The sequence below is a fragment of the Lethenteron reissneri genome, chromosome 42, assembly GCF_015708825.2.
Source record: "Lethenteron reissneri isolate LAM-NWPU_2019-01 chromosome 42, ASM1570882v1, whole genome shotgun sequence".
Lineage (NCBI taxonomy): Eukaryota > Metazoa > Chordata > Hyperoartia > Petromyzontiformes > Petromyzontidae > Lethenteron > Lethenteron reissneri.
In genome coordinates this window covers 2,095,133-2,122,095 of record NC_083820.1, presented here as the reverse complement: position 1 = coordinate 2,122,095, position 26,963 = coordinate 2,095,133, and the positions used below count along the sequence as shown (strand labels likewise).

Genomic DNA, 26,963 nt, shown 5'->3' with positions numbered 1-26,963 from the left:
GCGTAAATATAAATGTGTCGTGAAACCGGCCACCACCTGACACAGCCAATGAGTCAGGTTTGTCGCGTAAACAGAACGTGCCAATTTGTTACTGGTACAGCACACTGGTGTGTGGTAAGTTTAACGACACCTTTATTTTCACGCGATCAAACGCAACCTCTATTATGGATGATATTGGTCGTGAAAGTCTCCGTGTTAAACTGTAGAGTCTGCGATGCCATTTTTTGCAAAAGCAATATCCACCGTGCATCTGCATCATGGGCACGTCTGGAGGAAATAACCTCGGTAATTTATGTTTCCACGTCGTTGCGTCTTTGGTCGTGGACTAGCTGGAGGAGCTAAATAGCTGATTGACTTGACACTCTTCACCTTGTTGTTGTAAAGAGCTCCGTACACGAGGGCAATCCAAGACGCGGTGGAGTTATGACAACAGAGTTATGCAACGTGAGAGGAGGTTGATGTGGCTTGTTAACCAAACTCTTAAAAGCGTAGACCTTTTGGTTTTGAATTTAACAAAAGGAGTGATTTTTTTTCTTTCCTTCTCCTAGGCTGTTTCAGACTCGGGTGACATGTAGCCGTATGTATGTGTGGAAGTTAAACTTCTTTTGCGCACCGTATTGCTAGTGTGGCGAGGAGGTTGACAGGAGGGTGACGGAGAATGCGTTTGCTGTCTTTGGAGTGCGAGAAACGCGTGCGAGAGCGCGTGCGCGATCTTGGCGATGCGATTATTAAGGAACGGGTCAGGAAGATGGCGAAGGTTCAGAAAGGCAGCGGGACCTCATTTGTCAGCGATGCCGAGTTGAATGGGTGCCGTGGTAGGGCGAGATGTTGACTCCCTCACCTGGTATGCAGGAGGTTGTAGGTTCGACCCCGACCCTGACGCCTGCTGTATATTTGGAGTTTGCGTGTCTCTCTCTCTCTCCCAGAGTGGTCGCGTGGAATTTTCTCCAGGTCCAGTTTTTCTCTCCACATTTAGAAACACGCGTTTGGCTGCTATACATTTCCACACGATAAGACCTCTACTTTTGGCTATCATTTGTGGCTGGGTCGCTTTTGAAAAAGAGCTACACAGCTCAGCGGTCCTTACCTGGTCAAATTAAAAAGAGGTTTTTAGTTTTATAGAAGGAGAATCCAATCCAGGGAGACGTGTGGTTGTCCTGCGGCTGCCTGGAGCATGCTCACAGCGATCTTGAATGACGCGCAGCTGAGACGTTATCACGCGGACCCTTCCAGGAGCTGACGCGGTTAGCCTAGCAGCGGAATTTCTGCGTCGTCCGTAGGTTGCACATTGGGTATTACGGTTGCGCGTGTGCGTGTTGTTACGCGATGTAATTATAGCGGACGTTCAATACGTTCATCGCCAGCATACAGTGCGTACGTGTGTGGCGGTCGTGTTTCTTCGCATGGAATTCTGCGGCGTCGGAGTTTGTGTTGGCATTCGCTTGAACGGTTGATAGATTTGTAAAGGAAATTGTTTGCCTGCCTTAAAGGGAAAAATGCATTTTTACATGAGTTTTGATAACGCTGACGGGGTTTTTTTTCTGTTCAACGAGAAAAATTCCCAATGGCAGTCACCGACCGACCGGCGGCGCGTGCGAGCGCGCGTCACGTTGCGCCCCCCCTCCACCTCACGCGTTTTGGGCTGGCGCATTCATCACGACCACTGCGATGGATTATTGCTTCTGCCAGTGCGTTGGTATAGGTAAAAGCGTGTTTTAATGCGCTTGCGGTTAAGCATAAACAAAAAACCCATAAAATGCCCGTGCTGGCAAAGATGCGCGAGCAATAAAATGCGTTAGAACTCCGATGTTTAATGCCGGGTGTCTGGGCACTCATGTTTGCAGTTTCATTGTACCGCCTGTGGTTTGTGGGTAGCCTGTTATTGTTAATCCACAGCCTGCATGGAGCAGCATGTTGACAATTCCCGGGTAAACACGGTGAGTGCAAAATGTTGTTGGGACATTTTTTGGTGTGGAAAACAAATTATTATTTCAGGGTAACCATTACGTGTAAAGTTCGGTCACTTACATTTTAAGGAAAACTAAATGCGAAGGCTGCAAGTAAGACTGAAAACACGGCGCTATCGCACACCCTTATGAGTCCAGTTCATCACAAGCGTGCGCCGATCACGCAGAGTAGGCTCTTAGGAAGGACGCTGTTGTAAGTCTGTTGCTAAACTGGCCTGGACTCGAGGTTTGATCTCTGCTGCTGGTGACTGGGTCCAGGTTTCCGGGCCGCAGACCCCGGTGAGACTGGAGTAGCAGATCGCCTGGATTGGAGACGGTGTGGATTGGGGTCCGCTGATGATGGTTCACAACGTACCCTTTGTGTTCATCTGATAGGAGAGAAACATCCGAATATGTACTGGGTATATATACTTTTTTTATATATACTTTGCATGTATTTTTTTCTTCTTTAATTCAAATATATGAAGACAAAAACTTATATTATGAACTTAGCGCATTTTTTCCTGCAGTTAATTTCACGTGCAGTAGTAAAGTATGTACAATAAGTAATTTAATTAAATTGCATAATTTACTCACAATTGTCTATTGCCATTTAAAAACTGTGAATCGGTAATATTCATATGTTTTAAAGCGAACAAATGTATTTGCAAATACTTTAAATGTACTTTCATTGCAGTCATATTTGCCACAGTTGTATACAACCGAATGTCGGATACGGCTTCATGAGATCAGAATGTCGATCAGTCACCTAACCTGTTTTTGTCAACGCAATATACCCCCACCCCTTTTGTAAAAGCGGCATCCGTGTCGTTGCCCCGGTGGCTGAACTTGGTTTTAACTCGTTAATTTTAGTACCATTTTACAGACACCACTCGCCACTGATGTTAGCCGGGCCCGGGAATCGAACTTGGGTTGCCTGGTTCGCAACGCACGTGCGCAAACCACCCCGCTCCTGCTTCTTCGTCCCGTATAGCCCACGCGCATACATACGGCGCACGTAGTAGTTAACTTTATTTTACCTTGAGATGAAAATACAGGCCAATTGAGACACGTGTAACATGACCTCCTGTGCATTGGCGACATAGGTCTACGCTGTGTGTAGTCACAAAGCACCATTCATATACATTGCTGTATGTAAAGTTTTATTTTTGAAGCCCCATGTTTATGCTACGCTTCATCCATATATAAAGTCAGGTTGAAACGTCTTAATAAAAATCCTGGAAGTTTTAATCGCTGTAAATGCCATTTTGTGTAGCTTCAACATTTTATCACCTTTTTACAACACAAATATGGATTCTCCAATTCGACTTTAGCTTTTTAAAATAAACTGTCACACGTGGGATCAGACTGGAGTGTTTCTTGCGCGACTCCGCAGCGCTCATAGTTGTGCTCTGTCTTTCCGTAAGTGGAATCATTTATGCAAATCCCGGTGGTCGGAGGAAAAATTAGTAAATAAGCCAGTTTTTTTTACTACAAAGTTTGCAACAATTCTGTGTTTGGAAGTGGGCATCTCTCTTTTTAGTTAATACATATGTCCATTAAGTGGGGGGAAAAAAAACAAGTACCTTGACCATGCCCTCTTTTTTCTCCTCTGAATTAAAAGACAACCTTAGCGCTTGGGGTTACGCAAGCGTCTCTCTGCTCACCGGTTTCTGGTCTTCCGCTGGCGGGACACAAATGAGGCAGAAACACGATCGCTGCCGCCGCTGCCGGCCGCGACCTTCTGCTCGCAAATTGGCACAGCGCCCACAGGCGTTCAGTGAATGCTTTGGAGAAAAAAAAATGTCCCCTGCAATCTCACCCAGGTCGTGCTTTTTTATGGGTGTAATGAACAAAAACCAGCAGATGGAGGATTTTGTCAAAGGAAAAGAAAGTCCTTCCTGCTCGAAATAGTTCAGAGTGGATTTGAGATCATTTTTGATTTAAAGAGAGACTTGCTTGATGCCGCATCATAGGATTAGGTTTGGGTCACTCTGCCATGTGTTTTTTCTCCTCCCTTCCTCTCACTCAAAACACCAGTGCTGGCCTTCATCTCGATAACCTCTTCTCTCTGTTCCGACGCGTTCCCGAAATGCTCGGAGCACGAGAGCGCAACCGTTACACGGGGGGGGGAGTAGGGGGAGAGTCTGTTCTGGACAAAAACACCTCTTGTTTGGGAGAGAACACACGGGGGAAGTGGAGGTTATATAAACAGATACACGGGGACACACCGCGGTTGTAATTTTTGCTTGACAACACGAGTGGAGACACGTCGAAAGGTGGGGGTGGTTCCGCTGGACGAGAGCACTGGTGTGCGAAGTGCGTGGTGCAAGCCTTTCTCTCTAGGTCAGCGATTCTTAACCTTTACTGCAGCCTTGCACCCCTTGGGTTCTCAGCTGTATACAAAACAAACTGTATAATGTTAATAAATACACAGGTTTGATTAAACAAAGTAGTTGTACTTACGTGCCCGTGCTTAACTTGTGTTTAGCTGATTTACCTTCTAAAAAAAATTTTGCATGTCTCACACCCACAGAAAGGGCATCTCACACCCCCAGGGAGTGCGAGATGCACCCTAGGTTAAGAACCGCTGCTATAGCTAATATGGGGGGGGGGGGGGGGGATCAATTTGGACAAGGATCAGATGGGTTAGTTGGGGTTCACACCGAGTTCAGTGTTTAACTAATTCCCTCCTGTAAACACAGCCTATGGCACTCTTTTAGAAAGTGGTTTTGTAACCATTCCATGAAGTTGAGAGCGAGGTTTTTTTTCCTGGTTGCCGTTTGGCGACGATTATTAAATGGGAGTGAAACGCGGGAGTGGCAAGGTTTTTATACGCTACGAGTTTTACAAAAGCGACTTTTGGTGAAGTTTCCCAGATAATATTGGTGTGCTTTTGGTAATATTCATGGATTTACTCCCATGCCTGTCCCATCAGACTGGTTAATGATTGTTGCTAGGTAACATGTCTCCAATTGAAATTCTTTTTTTAATGACAAAGTGAAGTGGTTGGTGCCTATATTCATTGTTAAAGGCACCTCATAAGTGCAAATTATTATTTGAAATTGGTGACTGAACCAGATCTATCAGAGTGCAAAATAAATGGCTGTTTCGCTAATGCTGGCGTAGTTCTTGTAAGATGGACGGGAAGGAATGTTGGGTAGAATTTCCAAACACACGTGATTGTGGACATATCCACATATTAGGCATTCACTTTATTTGGCTGATGTAAATTTCCACGTGATAACCCACTTTGTTGAGCTATCATTTGTGGCTAGGTTCGCTTCGGAAAATGAGCTATGTAGTTTAGTTGTAGGCAACATCACAATCAGCTAGGCAGAGATGGTGTTTTTTTTTTATCGCAGGGTTGGACACTCAGCCGTGGCGTGTTGGGGGAGGAAGAAGTTTGGGGGGGGGGGGGTAGCTGTGTGCGGAGCGACGGCTGGAGGGGAGTCCGACGTGGCAGCGCAAAGGCTGTGCCGCTCAAGGGAGCTCTACTCGACTGTTCCCGTAGAGTTTCGCCACCGGCACGGCTCCGGCTCAAGTTTAAACAACCCATTAGAAATGCGAGAGGTACATTTGTAGCGAACGCAGCGATACGTTAACAACGGCGGTGCGAGATTGCCGAAAGGTAAAGTTTTAACTGGCGGTAAGATAATTATGAGGAAATCATCACTGTGCGCCAACTTGCAAGTCTTGGCAGCAATTTGGCTGCAGTTAAGTGAAGTCTCATCATCATCATCATAATCATTCACGCACCAGAATTTACGTTCATCCCTTGTGGGAACCTAAATGTCTCCTGCCAGTAAGCAGAACAACTCAACTCCCTTGTCGTGTTCCCCTACGCTCAAGCAGCCATTGGCGTTGCGGATGCTCAGAGGTTTTGGGTGGTGCTCGTCTTTGTAACGGAGCGATACGGCAGTGACGCACGCTCGCCTTGCTACGACGATGGGAACCAGTCTGTTTATTTGTTTATTCGAATTTCTTTTCGATGTTCGGGCCTCACCTTGTATGTGTTAGGCCCGTTGTGTCTGCACCTACTGGCAGTTGTGTGAGCCAAATGTCTCCCTGGCAAAGGAGGCTTAATGTCTCAGCGGAGTTTCTTAATCTTGTGACATAAAGTGTGCGATACGCCGACGCTCTTCGCTCGGAAACCAGCGGCAGCCTTGCCACGCGGCGGTCATTTCAATTGCCCAGTAGAGACGACGACGACGTAATGGTGGTAACGGTGAGGATAATGCCGCTGGCTTCAAAGAGGCGAAGGAACTGATACTGTTATTTTGCATCGTCGTAGTGTGTTTTGCGGCGGCCGTGCACAATTGCATACGAAAAGGAAGTCAAGAAATGTGTTTCGGTAGCAACGTGTAGTTTTGAAGGACTGCATAAACCACTTAGGAGTAGAAGACATGTAAACTTTTTTGGTCGGATACAAGTGTTTGTTAGCGTGTGGCACTCGGGTTGGACTATAACAAAGCGAAAGAGAAAATATGCTTCTTTTAATGCTCGCTAATCACAGGGTTTGCCAGTATTATAATAGCAGTCTATGAATCAAATATCTGTGCCTACATTACAACAATGGAGGGGAAGGTGGGGGGAGGGAGATGAAGGAGGAGAGAGTGAAATGGCATGCAATGAGAGAGAAAAGAATGGGAGCACAACGGTAAAGAGAAGAGGTGAGGGAACTGGATGATAATGATGATGATGGTGACCACGGATAATTAATTCCTCCCTCGGGAGGGTAGACTGATAAGAAATGTGAGTGCTGTTTGGGCAGGGAGACATCCATAGAATAGATAATGGCTGGTGGTTGAAGCTAATGACAGATTGGCAGCCAAATGAGAAAACGTGCCCAAATGGACGCTCATTGTGGAGGAGGAGGAGGAAGTCATTGGTATCGGCTCGTGTGCTAGGAGCTCGACGGACTGTTCCATTGCAAGACCATGAGAGATGATGACATCTTCGGAGGCCTTCATCCAGTCGTGGATAGATCCTGGATGATGATGTTGATGGTGACTTGATGAGAATTAATTCCTCTGAGTTGAAGCAATCTGCCCAGAGCTTGCAAGAGCTAGATTTTTCTTACGGATAAAAACGAATATGTATGATGTCACTCACGGGCCCGTTCTACAGGACATGCCGCTGTACAGTTGTACAGGTTTCAAAATGGGGGTAAAAAAAACTGCTTTTCTTGGTGCCCAGACATCGGTAACACGACCAGCGTGCAATTTGTAAAAATAATATTTTTTAAAAAGCCACGCAATCACATTCCACAGGTCTGGGAGCATTAACGATATGTGCAACAAAAACCCTGGATTTTTTTCATTACAGGATTATTCTTCCCTTCCCCCCCCTGCCTCCTCCTCCGCTAAAACAAGCGCCGTCTTACAACTCCCAGCGCAGGGCTGCACCACGGCAGGCACCCCCCTGCGCCTTGGCCTGCGGAGGGGGGGGGGTGCAAGGTCTCCCGAAAGTCCGTGGCGGGCGGTCGGTCGTGGTGGCGTTGCTTGTTTATGGCGCTGCTGCGCCGCTGGCCTCCTGCCATCTCGAGTCCCGTGGGCCGCTCTTGGTCATGCCACTGATGCCGTTTGATCTCGCCTTTGGGGGTACAGATAGGGTTACAAGTTAACCCCAATGACGCACGTAGCGCATTATCTGATGGGTGAAAAAATTGATAACCCAAAACGTATTGCAAAAGCGGAACCGCAGTATAATTAGGGAGTGTTTCTTAAGCTGTTGACCGCGTCCCATAGAAACTTTGTGATGTACTGTACACACGCCAGCGTTAGCGTTCTTTTCCTTACCTCAGTTTTTCATTCATAACGTGTTCCTGAAGTGGTAGTGAAAGTGCACAATTGTGAAAAACCAGCACTAGCTCTGTGCCTTACAGGAAAGATATCATGGTTTTATATTTTTACAATTTAAGTTTGTAGATAAAAAAAAAACCTACTGCACTATACAATGCGGCAAACATTTTTTGATATCTCTAGAAAATTATGCATTGCTATGTAATCTGGAATGTCTCAGATTTTATATCTGTTAAGTGTATATTATGTGCCAGAAAATAGTGTGATCGGGCTATGAAGGCCAAGTAAGATTTTGTTGAATTAAAACCACTTACGTGGGGTGGTGCTTAGCACACTGGACACGCAGTCCAGTTGGCGCTGGTTCAATCTCCCAGTGTGGCAGGTCAAACGGTGGCCACGTTTTTTCAATCCACCTTCATTTGTCTCCATCCAGCAGTATAAATGGATACAGAGTCAATCGGCAGGTCACGTGTGGTGGGGTAAAGTGTGGGTCCTTCCGCCCCTTCCTCCAGAGGGAGACTCGTTCGTGAGCTTGTGGCGTGAGGTCCACACTTCACACAACGGCAGATTGCTGTTTTGGGGTTGCTAGCAAAATGGGCGTCTTCAAGAGGAACTGGAAATACAATGTGTGGCTGTACCGTCATTCTGTCGTACATACTCGACGGTTATTTAACTGTGTACCTCGTTAGATTTAGCGGTGAAAGGTTTTGCCAAAATACGGGTCTTTTGACACTGTGGACGCATTTGGATTGTAAATGGTGGTAATATTCAAGAACGTATGGGCATTACAGTGTTGTAAATATCATATATCATGCTGGTCCACCCGCATGACCATAGGCAATGGGACTCTGGAAAGGTTTTGAACTCGCAGGTGGGTCAAAATCACACCCGTCAAAACACATCATGTGGTGTGTGTTTTGTTCCTTGCCAAAGGCCATATAGAACACAGTTTTTTTCGTACGACCCGTCGCGTTTGACAATGAGAGATGGCGTTTTTGTGAATGCCCTCTTCTTTGTTTTAACATTACACCGTGCAAAAGATATCGCAGAGGTTTGGAAGCATGTGTTTTTGTGATTTAATGTATGCTCGTGTATGTTATGTTTCCATAGATCATGCTGGTAAAGCCCACCCGTTGTTTTTAGTTTGCATGTCATGTCTGAAGTTAGTCTTACGCATAAGCTCGCGTTGGTATTCCCACAATGCACTTGTTCTATCAAAGGCAGCTTATAGGATTTCTTTGACTGTGCAAACTTAATTGTAAATGGTAGCAGTACGAAACATTCTGTAACAAAAATCTATTTTGAAGCTGGGTTTGCGCGGCGTTTTTTTACTTCTGCGAATGGCTTCTCCAACGTAAGTTTCATCTTAGATTTTACTTCACCAATCGAACGGCATTCGGTCTCGTCACGCTGTCTTGACGACACCCCGATTGTATGGATTCACATCCCAGATTCCCGTGCGCGTGTTGGCAAAATGTCGGTAACACTGCCACCACCTTGGCAAGTTTGCCCCCTTGGTTACAGATGGTAAAATGGGCTCATTTATTTATTTCTGCCCCCCCCCCCCTCCCAAAATGAGATGAGGAATTTTCACCAACATAACCCGGGGCGCATTGTGAATAACGGTCGCCAAAAAACTGGGATTGCCTTCGGTTTCAAAATCCTGAATGTTTCGGCTTGTGGAATGTATTTGCTTAAACTCTTGAACTAACCTGCAATAGTTATACAACTCTAGATAGCGCGTGCACTCCCGACAACAGCACCAATGTCCACCTGACGAGCAAGTAGGAAAATTTATCTAAAGGTCAAGAGGGGCTGGAAACCCCAGCCCGTGACATTTAAGCACCTGGGCTTGGTCTCCGTGGGTCCAGAGGTTTGTTGATGTGGTTCTGTGAACATTGGCCTAAGGAGCACATTGGCTACACACTGTACTTCATGAATTACGGCACTGTAGCACGAATGGCTCGCAATGTTGCAAGTTTGATTCCTGGTTGTGGGTTGACTTGGCCCATCATTTCCTCGTGTGTCAACAAAATAAGTACCACTTTTCGATTTAAAGCTTTCGTGACTGCAGGGATTCATCTTTTTGGTTCTTTCGGTAAAGTCACGTAGAAGGGAAGTAATAAAATAATAAAAATAAAACATAACATTGTTTTATTATGTTTTATTTTTATTATTTTATTACTTCCCTTCTACGTGACTTTACCGAAAGAACCAAGAAGAAGTACCACTTTGTGTGGGGAAGTCAACAATGCTTGTCCAGTGGGTCGACTGGCCTCTGCCATATGAATGTGGAATTTCCATCCTTCACTTCAGGGCTTCAAACAGATGAGAACTGCCTCGGTGTTCATTTGAATAGGAAATAACTTTGACTTATGCCAATGTAAATACCGTATGGTGAATTGAGATGAGATCGAGAAGAGATGGCATGTAATGATAGGTGTGGATGTTCTGTAATAGTGGGTGTGTAAAATACCTCTATCACATTTTTTTTCCATTTGAGTCGACTAAAGCAGCGTTGTCATTGTCTTGTATTTAGTTTTTGCTCACAAGTGTGTTTCATTTGTGCGTAATCTTACTTAATTAACCCTACATGGCCACGTTTAAATGAACCATTGCACAGTTTTTTTTGCACGCATGCTCATTGCGTAAGCATGGCTCAATGCGGACTAATTCTTTCCTGCTATCATCATGTCCTTGCCTGGTAAACAAGTGCCTTCATGCAACTGTCCAACCAAAATCATCGTGTAATACACTCAAACTGCACACGATGTTCAAAGATTACTCACAAATAACTTACCGTATTTACACAATACAACGTTATACATTCTCTTTTGCGTTTTTCGGTTTTGTGTCCCCCAACGGTTATTTTTTTTGCTCGGAAAACTTTTTCATAATGACTTACGGTAGTTTTTCTCTCGCGTATCTCACGAAATATTGTCAGTCCTCACTGTTACATTCTAAAATTATTTCCTCGAGTTAATTTCCATTCAGTTGTTATCATGATTGTGTCATCAGCAAATCTAAGATCTCCAAACGTTTCAACATTCATGTTTATAACTTGATTTCTTCATTCCAATGTTCAGACAAGACAAGGATCCCCCATATAGCCTTAACATATCGTTTGGGCAAGTGCTGTTAGCGAGCACCTATGAAGGCCAGCAACGTCACACAAGGGGCGGGGTGGCCAGCACCATGCCGGGCCGTCTTTGTTTCCCCAGTGGCGATGTTTACACACCACACCAGGTACTCATTTGAGGCCGAGTCGACCTAGAGGAGACCCAGGACCGGTTCAGATAATCGTCACAGCTGTTGGTCGCGAGCGGGAATCGAACTCGAGTCGCCGGCTTTTATAGCGCAGTTTGCTGACCGCTACGCCGCCGCTCCCCCCAAGTCCAATGTTCAGACAAGACAAAGATCCCCACTATAGCCTCCTCGTGTGTTGCGAAACAGCCTTGGTGAGTTTGGGGGTCGGTTCCTGACTTGGGGGGAGAACCAAGGTGTCGGGGTGACCGTCAGTTTTTCAAAGGGGTTCGACTAATCCATGGGGTCGGCAACCAAATATGACGAGAAGAGCCACATTTTGTTCGAATTCGGAAAAAATCCCATCTATTTTCAAGAGCCCGCAACGCAATTTGGTGAATATACGAGACCGTCGGTCCTTAATAAATAACGCCACGGAGCGGTTCCTTAAAGAGCCGCAGGATTGCCGAACTCTGGACTAATCGATCGCAGCAAAGTAGTCGATTACGATTGTAATCGAATGGTACACAAATGGAGCCAGCTCGAGTTGGCATTTGCTCGTCCTGCAAATAGTCGCCTGCAAGTGATCGCTCGTCACACACGCTTCTTCCACGTTGCGGCGCCACCACGCACACGTCCCGCACCCGGATGGCTACATCGCTCCACCACCAGAGGGAGCCATCACCGGTTATTGCAGTGGTTCTTCACCTGGGGGTGCGAGACGTGGCCAGATTTTTTTTTTTTTGGACGTGTAAATCATCTAAACACAGATTACAACTACTTTGACGTAAAGGTTAAAAACCACTGGGTTATTGCTTCGCCTCCATGAAGGGCATCTCTCGTTTTATGTTAATGTCCAACAAGCAATACAACAACAACTAAAAATATATGAACGAAATGAAATGCGTATTATTCAGGGCCCTCATGATTGTCATCATTATCAGCCACGTTCAATCCACAGCTCGATGAAATGCTTTCCCAAACCTCACCACCACCTCTCGTTGTGACCTGCCAATTTAATCATTAACCGAGTGCCTTCGCACGCGCGCTAACTTCTAGGACTGCACAACGCTTTAATTTCGGCATTTAGTGGTTTACCTGCGAAAAGCCTTACTTACATTTTTAAACCATGGCAATGTGTGCGCTTCAAGATAACCTGTGCAGTATCGTTTTGTCCCTTCATCTACACCTAGGAATTGCTTTTGCGACAGTTGGGCCCCAATGGATCTATCACAGCCTGCCACCAAGGTGTTCAGTCGTAGCAAACATTCAGACAATTCGATAATTGCAGGTAATTTGTCAAATTTGGGCAAGGCAGGGACACACAATGGCCTGGGTCTTAGGTACAATGGAACGGGATCTGTGACGTGTGAACGATTTATCAGCCAGCACTTATGTGAGAATGTTCCCCTGGCAGGTTAATGTGGGGGTGAGGTTGGTTTCCACCCCAGAGAGCCCAGTTACGGACCTCACTCGCCACCAGGTTTTTAAGCCGTTCGTGTCCTGTGGTTTCTTGTCAGTGTCAGCAATTATCCACCCGCTGCTGGATGCTGTTGCCATTGCTCAAGGGGCTTGCGATGCCACGGTCCATCTCGCTCCAGCTGATTTCGTCGCTCCGTTTTCGTGGTGGTAAAACTCCCGGGCTTGATCCCACCTTTGACTGCCACTCCACCACCATTCCCACCCAGCAACTGTCATTCTTGCAAAAGGACCTTCTTGCACTTGTTTTCTTCATCCATGTATTCCTCTTTCTGTATTTGAGGGTAATTCCCAACGTGCAGATTTTGTTATTTTTGTGTACTTTTCAGATTTTGTTCCATGTTCATTGACAGAATCCATGTTTTCGATCTGTACATCATGGTCATTAAATTGCAATGGTTGAAGATGTTCTTCCCGAGGCCCCATTGCTCTATTGCTTTTCATTATGGCTAACATCAGCCTGCACTGACCCAGTGTGGTGAAGTCTGGTCAAGCAACCCCATGACTGACATGGTCATGAGGAACAAAAATCATCCATATACAGAGATTCTGAAATGATTTCCAGTACGCATATGTCCTCGGAAGTAGGACTTCCTCATCACCCACGGTATTTTATGAACTTTACTGTATCTTACATGCACACATGACACTACTGTGTGTATGCATGTCGCGTGTAAACACACTTCACAGAAAACTGTACGATTATTTCCCATTGCCGTTCGCTCGTTTTACAAAAGTCCCGACACGTCAGCGGCCAACGTTTGTCTCGGAGTTTGAAAAAAGGCCGAATGATTGAACTACAACATTTTGCATTTGTGAAGCCGTTAGAGTGAAGACCCCCCCCCCCCCCACCCTGGGTTCCTCATACACGGCAGCCATGCGTGAAGTGGTCAGGAAACACCTGTGCAATTTTGAAACTCGGGCAAGTTTCCTTACGTAGATTGAAAACTATTTAGACATTTTTATTTTACCAGGTAAGGCCCACTGAGCTGTGTAGCTTTATTTTTTTCAGAAGCGACCTGGCTATCACAAATGATAGCTAGGAGAAAGTTGGCTTATCACGTGGGAATTTAAATGCATGTTCATGTTGATTCTAAATGTGGAGGGAAAAGACCATGGGTAGAGCGAGACATACAAACTCAAAATATACAGCAGGCGTCAGGGTCGGAATCGAACCCACGACCTCCTCTATACCAGGTGACGTAGTTAACATATTGCCACCGTGGCGAAAGGCAGAGAGTAAAATGTACCTGTATAACCTGATATGTTTTAAAAGTCTACGTATTTATACTACGTGCACTTTTCAAAATAAAATAAAGCAATGGGACGGAACTGGAACAAACAAATGTTGCAATTTGACTTTTAATAATAAGCAATCTCGGGTTTTCCTGTCGTGCTTCAGAGTGGATTGAAATGCAGTCCATGTTGAAGCGATCCAGGGCAGCATACAATTTTATAAATGTAAAAACAGGTGCACGACTGTGGCTAATTTTTTTTTATTAATTCTGATGTGTTGCATGTAGCAATCTACACAGGTACAAAATATATCACGATAATTGCAATAATTATTTTACGCGGACAATCTCCCACAGATATAAATGACCATAATTCTGAGGCGTGTGGAGAACTTTCCGTTAGCCGGGGCGACGTGGGTGACCTAATATCTCGCATCTGCTCTAATGTCCATACTCCCCTTCTTAACCGACTGGCACTGACCAGCGTGGTAAAGGGTGGTGGTATAACCCCTACGAACCCACACGGCATGAGGGGAGAGGTCCTCATCCAGCAGTGCATTGACAAATAGGGCCGTGCACGTAATACGTCACAACTATGACCACAACGACTTTTAAAATGGGACACCACGGTGGTGAGATGTTAACAACCTCGTCTGGTATACAGGAGGTCGTAGGTCCGATCCTGACCCTGACGGCTGTATATTTAAAGTTTGCATGTCTGTCTCTCCCCGTGCTCGTGTGGATTTTTCCCCTGGTCCTCCGGTTTTTACCTTCCACGTTTAGAAACATGTGTTTTAGAGTATTTTGCTGCTGTACATTTCCACATGATGAGCCACTTCGTTGAGCTATCATTTGGGGCCAGGCCCCTTCTGAGAAAGAGCTATACAACTCGGTGAGCCCTACCTGTTAAAATACAAAATTGTTTAACCTTTTAAAATCAGCGAACCGCCGTGTGCTGACGTGAGCAAACCTATAAAATGTAGACACAACGCCTCTCACACCGCGTCTCGCCCCTGGCGACTTCTCTCCCCCATGCCTTGCCCACCCCATGTGGAGAGGATTGGCCTCTTATCCCACCACCGGGTCACGGGCCATGTTGAGTGCGGCACTGTGAATGCCACCGTTGTGTACGTTGCCGTGCGTGTAGATGTATGACCCCTTTTGTCACAAGTTCGGCACCTTCGCTTCATTATTTTCAAGAGTATTTTGCGGAGTATCTGAATTCCCGACGAAGTCTGTGGTTGTTTAGTAATGTTATCTTACACGCAACCGTGTGACAGCATCACTAAGTGCGTGCCTGTGCGTATACCGAAGCTGCAAATCACGCACGCGCTGTGGCTAAAAGTAAACATTTGCCGAAGCGGAATGACGCGGCGACAGGAGAGAGGGTGTCAGCACGATCCCCGCGGCCTTGTGTGGCTCGTAGGCCGTGGGAGTCGTGGTCAAGAAGCTCGTGCCTGGACACATTCTCTCTTGGGTGGTTGTATTATTTCAGTGGGGAAAGTCCATATATTGTGGCTCAATACAGCGTGATCAGATGTAAAAAACAGAATGCATTGGGTTCTATGAATAGGCAACACCCTGTGTATGTACGACTCAGGCCATTGTCAATCAACTTCTGGGTGAAAGCCTCCCCATGCTCTTTGGTCACCCTGGTTTTTCAACATACTTCACCGCGCTGGTCTTTGTGGTTTGGTGAAAGGAGAGCCCCAGGATCGGTTCATATATCGCTCACTCTACTAGTGTTTGCCATGGTCAGGAATTGAACTCTGGTTGCCAGGTTCGTAGGCGGCGCGTGAACCGCCGCGTCACCGCTGCCCTTGCTGGCAAAGACTGGCTGGGTTCTCAAGTGTAGTGCAGTTATGGTTTCAGTCCAGTGACCAATGACTGCACAAATAAATCATCGTTAAATCCGCTTCTGCTCTTAATGTGGCTAAATTTCATCTCTGAGAATGTAATGTTGGTTTATCATGCTGCAAATATTACTCCAGGTCACTCGTGCAAATGAGACTAGCCTTGTTTCTTGAGGTTATCACCTGGTTAACTAAAGTAAACTTAATTCTCAGATGCAAGTGGGAAGTGCTGCCCACTAACGTGTATGGACCAAGTCACTTGCAGGGGTCTCAGAGGTAGCTCCGTGATATCCACTTCCGTGGGCCGTTCTTTGAACAAGAAGGGTCGCACTGCTCTACGAGAAATGGAAACTGTCTTATGACGTGACGCCGATGGCTAACTCGGAATAGAATGGCGGGGGAGAAATGATGATAAAATACTTTAAAAAAAGGAGTGGAACCTGTACATGTTTAGAGCACCTTTAATTTGTCACTGCCGGCACCCCTTCCACGATACCGTTTTCTCCATATGGCAGAGCCACCGTCTGCAGAGAGCAAGCAGCAACACGCGGCGGGCACTGTTGTTCAGCGTACACGTGTGCGGAGACCTTCTCGCATTGTGCGTTTGTATATGTGTGTATATATATATATATAGCTGCACAAGGCAGCGACAGAAATGGATTGACAACTTAAAATAATGGAGTAATCCTGAGTGATGTAAACTATAAAACTACCATTTTAATTTTACCATGTAAGGCCCACTGAGCCATATAGCTCTTTTTCAGAAGCGACATGGCCACAAATGATAGCTCAACGAAGTGGCCTATCACGTTAAAATTTATAGCAGACAAATAAACGCATGTTTCTATATGTGGACGTAAAAACCGGAGGAACCGGAGAATAATCCACATGACCACAAGGAGAACATTCAAACTCCAACTATACAGGAATCACGGTCGGAATTAAACCCACTACCTCTTGTATACCAGACGAGGTAGTTAACATCTCGCCACTGCCGCACCCAAACTTGAATAGCTCACAAGAGCAGAGGACAGAACAAAGATGGAGATCCATGGCCACCACTCGCTCGTGAAGAGACTGCACATTTGATTGGTAGTTCCTTCTCCGTTTGAAAACCTCAGTTTCCCAATTCCTGTAAAATTATTTCATTGACACCAATAGCCAATGAATGTTGCCTTATCCATAATATGTAAATATTTCTGAGGGGTAAATAAATATGACAACAGGGATGGGCATTGTTACAGTCTCCTTGGCATTTTGAGCCTGAGAAAGGTTCCACAGTGTATGTTATTCAATCTGAACTATCGTACGAGAGACGTCATGGCTTCATGAAGCGTAAATACGAACAATTGAAACGTGCATCTTTGCTCCAACATGGATCGTTCGGCAATTGAACTGGAGGTAAACTTTGCGTAGATATTGAACCATCTCTGCCCAGTGCCCAGTTTTGTTTGCCATTGCTGTGTGTGGAAAGCCCTGCTCGACAGTGGAATGCAGAGTCTGAAAAATGATTACGATGACAGCACCGAATACTCGTGCGTTGACTTCTAGTGGCAAAGTGCCGTCAAGAATTGAGTGTCTACAGCTGACTGCTGACGAAGCATTAGCCGGGGGGATGATTGAGCAGTGTGTGAAGTTGAGGCCTTTGCGTGTAATGCGAGCACACTTATTCATCTCATCCTGTGTGCTTGTGTATGTGAGTGCATGCATGTGTCCTTGTGCGCTTAGCTAATTAAAGTATGAGCGATTTAAAGCCGTACGCTTCGGAGATGTGCATCGTTGACATTTGTTATTGGGACTTGGACTGAGCCTCCCAAAATTCAATTGGCTTGCAATGAGAAGATAGCATTTAGTATTAATGTCAGCATTTATCTTGTTAGTCTTATTATCCTATTGTGTACCACATCTGTTATTATCGGTGTTCAATAACCACGCTTGTCCACTTGTCTGTTTTAGTTGAATGGGGATGTTTGTGCCGGTACTGTTAGTGTGTGTCGGTGCTTGCTAACAGCACTTGCCTCAGCGAGTCTGTTAAAGCTGTTGGTATGTTTGTATATATATATGTATGGGGTGGTGACATGGAGGAGGCTCCTGAAGGACGCTACTGAGGGTACCCGTGCGATGGAGAAACATCGCCGGGAGAAGCCGGGTGGGGGGAGGGCCGCCTCCCCGAGGAGTGCGTGTGGGGGGGGCGCAGCTGGTCGGCACGGCGCTCTGGCCGGGCTCACCTTACCATGCCGGTGGGACTGCTGCGGCGCACGGTCTGCGGGCAGATGGGCGACGACAAAAATGTGCTGTTGGAATGTATACGGCACGCACACGGCCTGGGGGTGTGCGTGCGCACGCGCGTGTGTATCAGGTAGCATGCTTTTTTCGATTGCGTACGAATTCGATGTTAAAAATAATTAATTTTAAAAATGGCCTCCGTGCGTGTAGCAGCACAGAGAGACAAAGGTGTAGGATGTGGGTGCTAGTACGTTACATTCTTGTTCCTGCCCCACAGGTAGACGTCATCATTTATTGTTGCCCACTATACAGCTTAGGGATGCCGCTCTGGCAAGATGTTAACTACCTCGTCTGGTATGCAGGAACTCGTGGGTTCAATCCTGACCCTGACGCCTGTATATTTGGAGTTTGCATGACTCTCTCCCCGTGGTCGCGTTCATTTTTCTCAGGGTCCTCTAGTTTTTCCTTCCACTTTTAGAAACATGCGTTTATAGTATTTGGCTGCTATACATTGCCACGTGATAAGCCACTTCACTGAGCTATCATTTGTGGCCAGGTAAATAGTAGTACATTTATATATGATTGCAATTTAATTCAATGTTTAGGAATTCCACTTTGCAGAAGCTATGGTTAGCCATGTCTCCTATGAAACCCAAACTCTTCATCTCTAAAGGCTCTCAAAAGTCAAATAGTTTCCATGCCCAAATGGGCATTAGGGATGTGCTCATCTCCATTGATGGTGCCGAGGCAGCAATGGAAATTCCACATTCCCATGCTGGTGGCCATTCTATCCATAGAACAACCACTTTGGATATTTGACTCTTCCTGGTTAAATAAAGGATTAACATATCCTCTTCTTTGTAACGTAAATATACGAGGAATTGTTGGACTTTATGTTGCAGTTAAATGGCGAAAATAATGCATCGGACCTCTATCATGTATCACACTGCGAGTCAACTTGTTCTGGCATAAACGGATGCTTTCTGCCAGAGGAGAGCAGAATACGAGAGAGAGAGCGATATATAAAATTACGTTACAAACAACAGTCTGGCAGCACAGAGCGTGCACCTTTCGCAAAACGTTTGTACCCTTCTCTCCACATGGGCCTGTGGCAAAGGCCAGCCCAATATAAATAGGATCGCACCGTGAACACCGCTCCATCTTTGGGCTGCACCGGCTGGGGGAGTGTGGGGAAGGGGTTGCATCTGGGTGGGGGGGGGGCTTGAGGAGGATTGGGATTTGCGGGGCATAAATATCAGACAGCGGCAATGCCTCCTCCTCCTTTCCTTTCCACTGGACCACATGTGAAGGTCTCATTAGAAGAAGTTCACTGGATATCCCGCTGGGGCAGCTTTGCTTGAGAGCAATTAGTATATCAGAATTCTTTGAGCCCCACGCTGTTCAGACAGGCGGATTAAAGCCCAGCTAAACTTTACAGCATCGTCTGCAGGACACAGTGAGATTTAAAAATTTATTTTCTCTTCCCTCCCTAACGCCCCCGCCACCACTCCCCAACCAATACAATGGTGACTGTCTTTTTTATAAAACGAGGGGCATTTTAGCGTTGGCACTGAAGGACGCTGCGGAAATCGAAGCGACGTCTTCAGAATAATTTTTGCCAGGGGTTGAGACGCCTTGGCCACCCTTGGAAGATAATTGCACATTACAATTTTAACCACCGTGTATTTACTGTAATAACCACACGCACGTACCCGTATGCCGTTGCGTCTGTAAATATTCATGTTTATACTCGCCGCGCAGAGTTGAAGCTGAAGATGACTATGTTTAAGGATGCCCTTTCCAAGCTGGTGGCACAGCTGTGCCGGCTCTGGAGGTGCCGGGAGGAGGTAGGGTACATCTCACTCTGTGGCAAGCGTGCTTACACGGAACACCTGCCCCGGTCTCTCTCCGTGTGTTCTGCGCTAAAGGACAGAGCATTCTGGAAAACTCGTGAGTGTGCTGTGGTGATAGTGGTGCTCACGAGGCTACATTATTTAAGGATGCGTTACAACACAAATTTACCATCTTCATTGCGCGTGTATAGATGCATACACACACTTTGTCCTTCTGAATATATCAAGCGTCATTGGTTGTAATGAACAACATTTTTAGAAGTAATTTTTTGAGATGCATGTCAAAGGTTGTGTTTTGAAAGTTTATTTTATTTCCTGTTGTACTCGGGTGCGTGTCGTAGATGTTCTAAAAGGCCATGGTCGTCGCAGACAAAGTGTTTTGTGATATCGAACGCGCCTCCTCTTCGTTTGGTTTGGTGGCAAGTAGATGAACGACGCTGGTCTGTTCATGTTGAGGTCCAGGGGTGAGTCAATGGACGGCCCCAGGAGTAGCCTCGTGATGAATATCTGCAGTGCTGCCAGCGAATGATGGAAGGAACTGGGCAGTGGTGTTATAAGCACTGCCGCTCTTTGGTTTCTGACAGTTGCAAGCTAACCGCTAACCGCTGAAGTTGTGCGTATATTCGCACGTGCGTTAAATGGGCCGTCTTCAACGCGCAGAACACACTCGTGCGTGGTTTGATTTCATATTGGCTCACAAACATGCACTTCACATGATAAGCCACTTCGTTTGTAGCCAGGTCACTTTTGAAAAAGAAGCTAATAGCTCGGTGGGCTTTACCTGGTAAAATAAAAATAGGTTATGTTAATTTGTATACATTTTTGTGATTTTCTTTCCTTTCATATACTTTGCACTCCTATTGTGTTTTAGTATTGTTTGTTTTTGTAACGTTGTGACCCGCCTCTACTAGACATCTGTGAAAAAGAGCTTTACATCTTATCGGATTCCTCCTCCAGTTTAAATACGTTTTCACCTCATGAGTGTGCCTCTTACGCAGAGCAGTGCACAACTCAGCTGGTTATGACCGGTTCATGGTGAGTTTGCTTCCCAAGCGTAGTGGACATACTCCCGGCTATTCTCACAGTTATTTATGTATGGGGCACCCCTTTCAGAGGTAACGCGGACAGCATAAAAATAAGTGGCAAGTGTATGTTGTGTGAAACTTTAACGTTAATGCGAATACGGTACAAACCAGTTGATGACTCAAGTGATGTAAACACCAACGCAGACACAATGTAGACATTGCTTTACCGTTCACTATCCCTAAAGCTTGTGATAATTAAAATAGGAGCGGGAATATATAAAAGAGATTTACACTTCAACGTGATTTTTTTATATTTTCCATCCAGATTTCGTTGGGGTTTTCCATTGCTCAGTAGGTCACAGGCCCCCGTAGCTGCAAGCGAAGGGATCCACAGAACAGGCAGGGACACGGGGCAGCAATGGTGAGGTTTGGAAGAGTCAAATGCCAGAATTTTTATTTTGTTCATAGCAGCTTGATATGAGCGATGGAACCGCAGGAGATAGAGGATGATTTTTCACAAGCAAATTACGGTACCATGAGACAGTGTCCTGTAAACTACGTTGGCCTAAAATTGAAGAACCATTACTCGAGCATATAACGTAACAGTTCACAAAGAAAATAACTCTCAAACATCCACCTCGTGAAAGACCCAACACACAAGATCTCTGGGTTTGATCTTCCACAAAACCTCATGGTGCACGCTAAATCTTATCCACTGCACACTCCATGGCAGTAGATGCGGATACCTGATGCATAAATAAAAAATTAAAAACTCTCCAGTGTGCGACCAGTCATCCAGAACAGACCATACAACATAATGACACAATGCCCAATCCACAAATACGAAGGAGACATCACAGCGATATACACTCCGCTGCTCCTTACGCAGTTATCTGGCTTGACCACCTAAATGTGAAATTTGTGTTGTTGCTCTGCATCTACATCAGCCGCCACACCAAATAAAGGTGAAACGTAACGGCTGTAAAGTCGCACAGCATAAATCTCAATTCTTCACTAGTGACCTGCCGACATACGATCACACTTCACTGCGCACGTTCATCCTGGAGCGTCACACGACGTTGCTCGTGTGCCTCACCGTGGGAGAGAACACGCCGTGTGTTTATGGATCGATGCGCTCGTGTTGCCAGTGAAGCGGCGCTTCCACCGCGCAGCATATGTACGGTTTTCCCCTGGGTGCCACCGTCGCCACGATGCGCCAGCCGCGATGCGCCGAGCCAAGCTGCGGCGCAGCGGAGGGGCCGAGTTTCAGCGCCCAGCTCGTGCACACGCCGAGAGGAAGTAGCGTCGCATCAACACGCGACAAAGGTAAACGACGGCTTAAGGATGCAAGGGATAAAACTCGCCACCCTTGGGATCAATGATCTGCAGGGCATAATTACCAGTAACCAAATTGTTGTCATTTTTATTTTATTTTAATCAGGTAAGGCCCACTGAGCTGTGTAGTTCTTTTGCAAGATGCGACCTGGTGATTACAAATGATAGCTCAACGAAGTGGCTTATCATCATGTAGAAATGAACAGGCAGCAGCCAAATACTCTGAACGCGTGATGTTGATTCTCAATATGCAAGGGAAAGCCGGAGGCCCCGGAGAAAAAATCAACTGCGACCATAGGGAGAACATACAAACTTTATATATACAGACGTTAGGGTCTGGATCAAACCCACGATCTCCTGTTTTTCAGGCGAGGTAGTTAACATCTCGACACCGTAACGTGGAATCGCTGTGGGGCATATATACATGTGTTATTACGTATAAGAAATAATTCGAAAAGTGTTTGACAGACACTTGAAACTCTGTGCGGATAGAAGACGTGCACCTGTAATGCAGCATGAGCCGCATTTAAAAAGTAAATTCTCAGATAATTTATCGGCGTGTGATATTGGCCTAGTTTCTTTGATACATTATATCTGTTATGCTTGCTATTTCGACAAAATACGTGTATTATTGAGTGAGCTCTGTGTAAGAAGTGGAAAGTTAGTGTTGCGCAGAGAGCCTCGGCCTGATATCTGAATGTGGAAGTCGAATGTGGCGAGTATATTTAACCGCGACCGTTACAGCGTAATTGGTGTAATTGCGCGTTTGCCAAATCCACATGTTTGGAACAACCTCGAATCCGTAGAATCTCTTGCATGCATGCACATAAACCCACGGCTAGCTGTACAATAAACGTTAACGAGGAATGCGTAACTTACAAGCAACACTTTATAGCAATGTGCCTAAAGATTTGGGAAGGTTTTGTGGCTTCAATGCCAGCTGCAGTAACTTCTCGCCCTGGTCAATGAAGCAGCCATGTACATTTTAGAAGTCTTGACATTGGAAACCTGGATCTTAATGATGAAACAAAATACAATCAAGGTTACTCTTGTGGGAAGTTAATTATAGTTTCGGTTGTCTGCAATATTGTTTTAATTGTCCGTGTAATAATTTTCATTATTTTTCGAAACCTGGAACATATTTCAGTATTCCCATTTGCGAGGGATACGTTCCGGAGATGCCTCGTGAAAATCAAATAATGATATTGTCCTACAAAAATAAATTATCTGAAATAAATACGTAAATAAGATATTAAATACATGAAAAGTATCACAACACAATAATTTTTAATTGGTTATAATGAACATAAAGTAAATACAAATCAATGTTAAAGTATTAAATTATAGTTTATAAATGAACTAACCTTATATTATATATTATCTCCATCGCTTTATCTCGTCAATTTTTTTCTCTCTTGCTGCAGTCGTGTAGCGTTCGAGGTGCGATTCGCGGACAGCAAGTTTGTGAATAACGAGGGAATATTGTACATTCATATCAAAGGGAGCTTGAAATGTCATTCCATAAAAGAATTGTCTTGAAGCACATTTGAGCAACTTGAGTGAATTGGTTCGTCCTCGTATGTTTAACACTTTTTGACCCACATTTTCCCTTGCTATACCGTAATACACGACGCTGAAAGTGGTGGACACTGCATTCGGCACGCTGCGTTATCTCCGCTGCATTCTCCATGCGTGGCGCACACGTCGGGGTCGTCTTGCCGTTCCTGCCAATTGCAAAGACGTAAACATTAACTGCGAGTGTGTTTACGGTATATCGTTCACGTTCACAGAGTTAGCGAACTTGAGTGAAATATTTCATCATGGACCTCCTTTTTGCCAGTACCAAAATATATGAATAGATTTTTTTCCCTTTTGGCAACAAAACTGAAACCTTTTTACAAGGAACCATGTCTGAATTAACCACAATACTTGTCCTTGAAACTGATTGGTCCACACCAGAGACAGCTTTCTTTTGAGCTTCGTCTCAAACGGTGTTAGACCAGAGGATGCCAAAAGGTGTACAACCTAGAGTTTGAATCTGCGGCGGTATTGTCCAGCAACAGATGATCTCGAAAGAGCCTTTTTTTATTTGCTTGGCATGCTGGTAAGGCGTTAACATTTCTGGAAATGTCAGGCAGGGAGTCTTGAAAGAATGGCTTGAAGCTGGGGCCACACCACCTTGGAAGGCAACGTTCTCTCATTTTTGCCTTTGATGTCACTGTCTGAGAAAGTACACAAAAGAGAAATTGTTAAAATGGTGCATTTGCTACCTTGGTTTTGAAAAGTAAAACACATACGGTAGTACAATTTTCACATATTCAACCTCATGCTTATATATATATTGCTTGTGCTGTTGGCAGGCGAAATAGCAGATTCAGCAGCAGGCTTTGTGAATAAAGACAGGGCCCCCTGTGGCATTAGCGGAGTCCCACTGTGGAGCTCGGGAGCGGTGCAAAATCGGAGCAACAGCCACGGCACGTCTCGTAAACATGTACGAGTTATGTATGCCAAAATAATTTCCATACACCGTGCCCCGAAACTGTTACCAATTCAATAAGCACGCAGCTCGTCTCTCGTAACGTGCACTGTGTCCATAACACATCACGGTGCATCCTCCACGCCTTCGAGACGATTACATCCGAAAGAGTCTGCAAAATATCTACAGACGAAAATGGTGGAAAGAGTGAAACACCTAGTATTGTGTGTAGCCCTTGCCAATCCGCTGCTGGGTTAAAATCTCCCCCTGCCTTATCGACTGTTCGGGTTGTTTTGCCATACGCAGGTCAGTACGGTTCGACGAAGGGAGGCTCTGGACCGGTTTTGGGATATCTCATGCCACCAATGTTGGCTGTGACCGGAAATCAAACTCAGGTTACCAAGGCTTGCGTTGCACTTGGCAAACCACACTGGGCGCCAGCGATGTGAGGGATGCCGTTCGTAACGGGTAGAGGATCGCCGGGTGCTCGTGCGCCGTGGACACGTGCAAACACGCACCGACATACAAATCTCTTGCGATCACTTGCCAACGCGGACACTGCCGCCTGTATGCTCCACCAAGTGCGCTGCCCCCCCCCACCCCCATAACGATTCAGAGGAGGTATTTTCCGACCAGTAACCCTAGCAGCACCAGCCGGTTAATGTCACTTGTCGGTGACCCCCCCTGCCCCCCCCCCCCGCCAGCTTCACAGCCCTGCTGTTTGTACAACACAACACGGGACTTTTATAGCGTCTGCATTTCAATGGGGGGGACCTTTCTTTCTGGTAAAGCGCAACCGTGGAGAGATGGTTTGTTGGTGACTAAACTGCCTGTTGGTTTTAGGTGGCGTGGTAACCAAGGACATTCGATAACATTGTACCTGTCCGTTGATGTGTGCAAATATTGTTTCATTGGGTTCACCTGCGTGGGCCATGCAGTCCAGTCCAATCGCAATACAATACGTGTGTGTATGTCTATATAGTGTATAGCATCGCCACTTGGGAGACCAAGGCGGCCGGGCGTGGTGCTGGCCACCCACCGCCTTGTGGGCCGTGCCGGCCTTAATAAGTGCTCGCTAACAGCACTTGCCCCAACAGTCGGTTACAGTCGATACGTCGGAATCTTTGTTTTGTTTTGATAGCGTGTAAAGACAGCAGCGTTTCAAGGCGCTGTGCGTGAACATTTTTCATATTTATTTGATGGAGAAAAAGAGGCGGTCTGTCTTGGGCAGAGGAGAAAGACGATGGCCGTGAGCCTGGAGTTGGAACAGGGGCACGGAGTCGACAGCACAGATGGCTGGGGAAACGGAGTTCAAGACTGGGAGTAGCAGAGGAGAATAAGAAACCTCCCACTGAGCAAAGGTTGATTGGGGGATGTTCACCTATACTATTTGATAATTTGATCACAGAAGTCTGCTTTTGCAGCAGGGTGAAATGGAGCTGCGAACGAGTGTTCGGGAAATATCTTTGGCTGCGTCTCTCTGCTTCTGTGCAGTCAAGGGGGCCCGGGTGAAAGAGAAGGATAATGTCAATATCACTGGTTCAACAAGCTGTGTGCGCATCACAGCGCTCGAACAAGTCCGTGCGAGTGATAATGCACTGCGTAACTTTTGGATCCCTGGTCACGCAATAATTGTTTTACAGTAACAGCATACGTAAGCACACCTCCGTTGTGGCCACATATACAGTCAATACAACACGTGCTTTATTCCATTGGCCTATTGGCTCTCTCCGGACGAGCATATTAACGTGCAGCATTTCCTTATCATTTTCGAATTTGTCGGCAACCAAAATAAAAACGAGCTATTTTTTTCGAATTCTGTAAAAAAAATCTAAATATTTCGAGAGCCACAATGCAATGTGAATACAAGACGGTGATCCTCAAAAATAACGTCACAAAGCAGTCCTTAAAGATTCTAGATTGGAAGCTTTCGTGACTGCAAGGATTCATACTTTATGGTTTTTTACCTATGTGATTTTACCGAAAAATCCAAAGAGTATCAGTCCTTCAAGAGCCACAGGTTGCTGACCCCTTGTGTAGACCATGCACACGTAGTCAGCCCGCCTAGTGACTCTGTGGCCTTGGCTCGACACTGTCCCAGATTATTGTCCGTCACTTCACACAACTTGCACTTGTTACTTAGTGGAAATCCTCTGACCGGATCTCGAGGCTGTTATTTGTTGGACAATTGCAAGGCGTAATGCCCTGGAGCGCTCGGGCATTACTGTGTAGTCTTGTCTATAATCTTCGAGACCTTTTTGGGTCAGATGTACCGCCTGCTCTCAATCATCATCATCATCATCAGCCATGATCAGGCCGCTGTTGGATGAAGTTGTTTTTGCCATGATTTTGGTTCACTTCACACCTCACTGCTGTACTTTATTTTATTTATTTAGCTTTTGTTATTTTTGTGACCCAGGTCACTCCTCTAAATGAGTCTCGCCCCTGGTCTCTCTCTCTGATATCTCACCTGTGTTAAACAAAACAC

At 45.7% G+C, this 26,963-nt stretch overlaps 1 protein-coding gene across 4 annotated transcripts in view; it reads left to right on the top strand.

Annotated features, from left to right (window-relative positions):
* The window catches only part of LOC133353041 (high affinity cAMP-specific 3',5'-cyclic phosphodiesterase 7A-like), a 119,541-nt gene that overhangs the window by 33,071 nt on the left and 59,507 nt on the right, over nucleotides 1-26,963 (top strand). The window contains exon 1 of one of the 4 annotated variants that reach the window (XM_061569130.1): nucleotides 1,887-1,937. The exons of the other annotated variants lie outside the window; for them this stretch is intronic. Coding sequence (XP_061425114.1) covers nucleotides 1,902-1,937 — 36 coding nt within the window. The 5' untranslated portion in view covers nucleotides 1,887-1,901. Of the gene's footprint in view, nucleotides 1-1,886; nucleotides 1,938-26,963 lie in introns of those variants that run through there. 4 annotated transcript variants of the gene reach the window in all.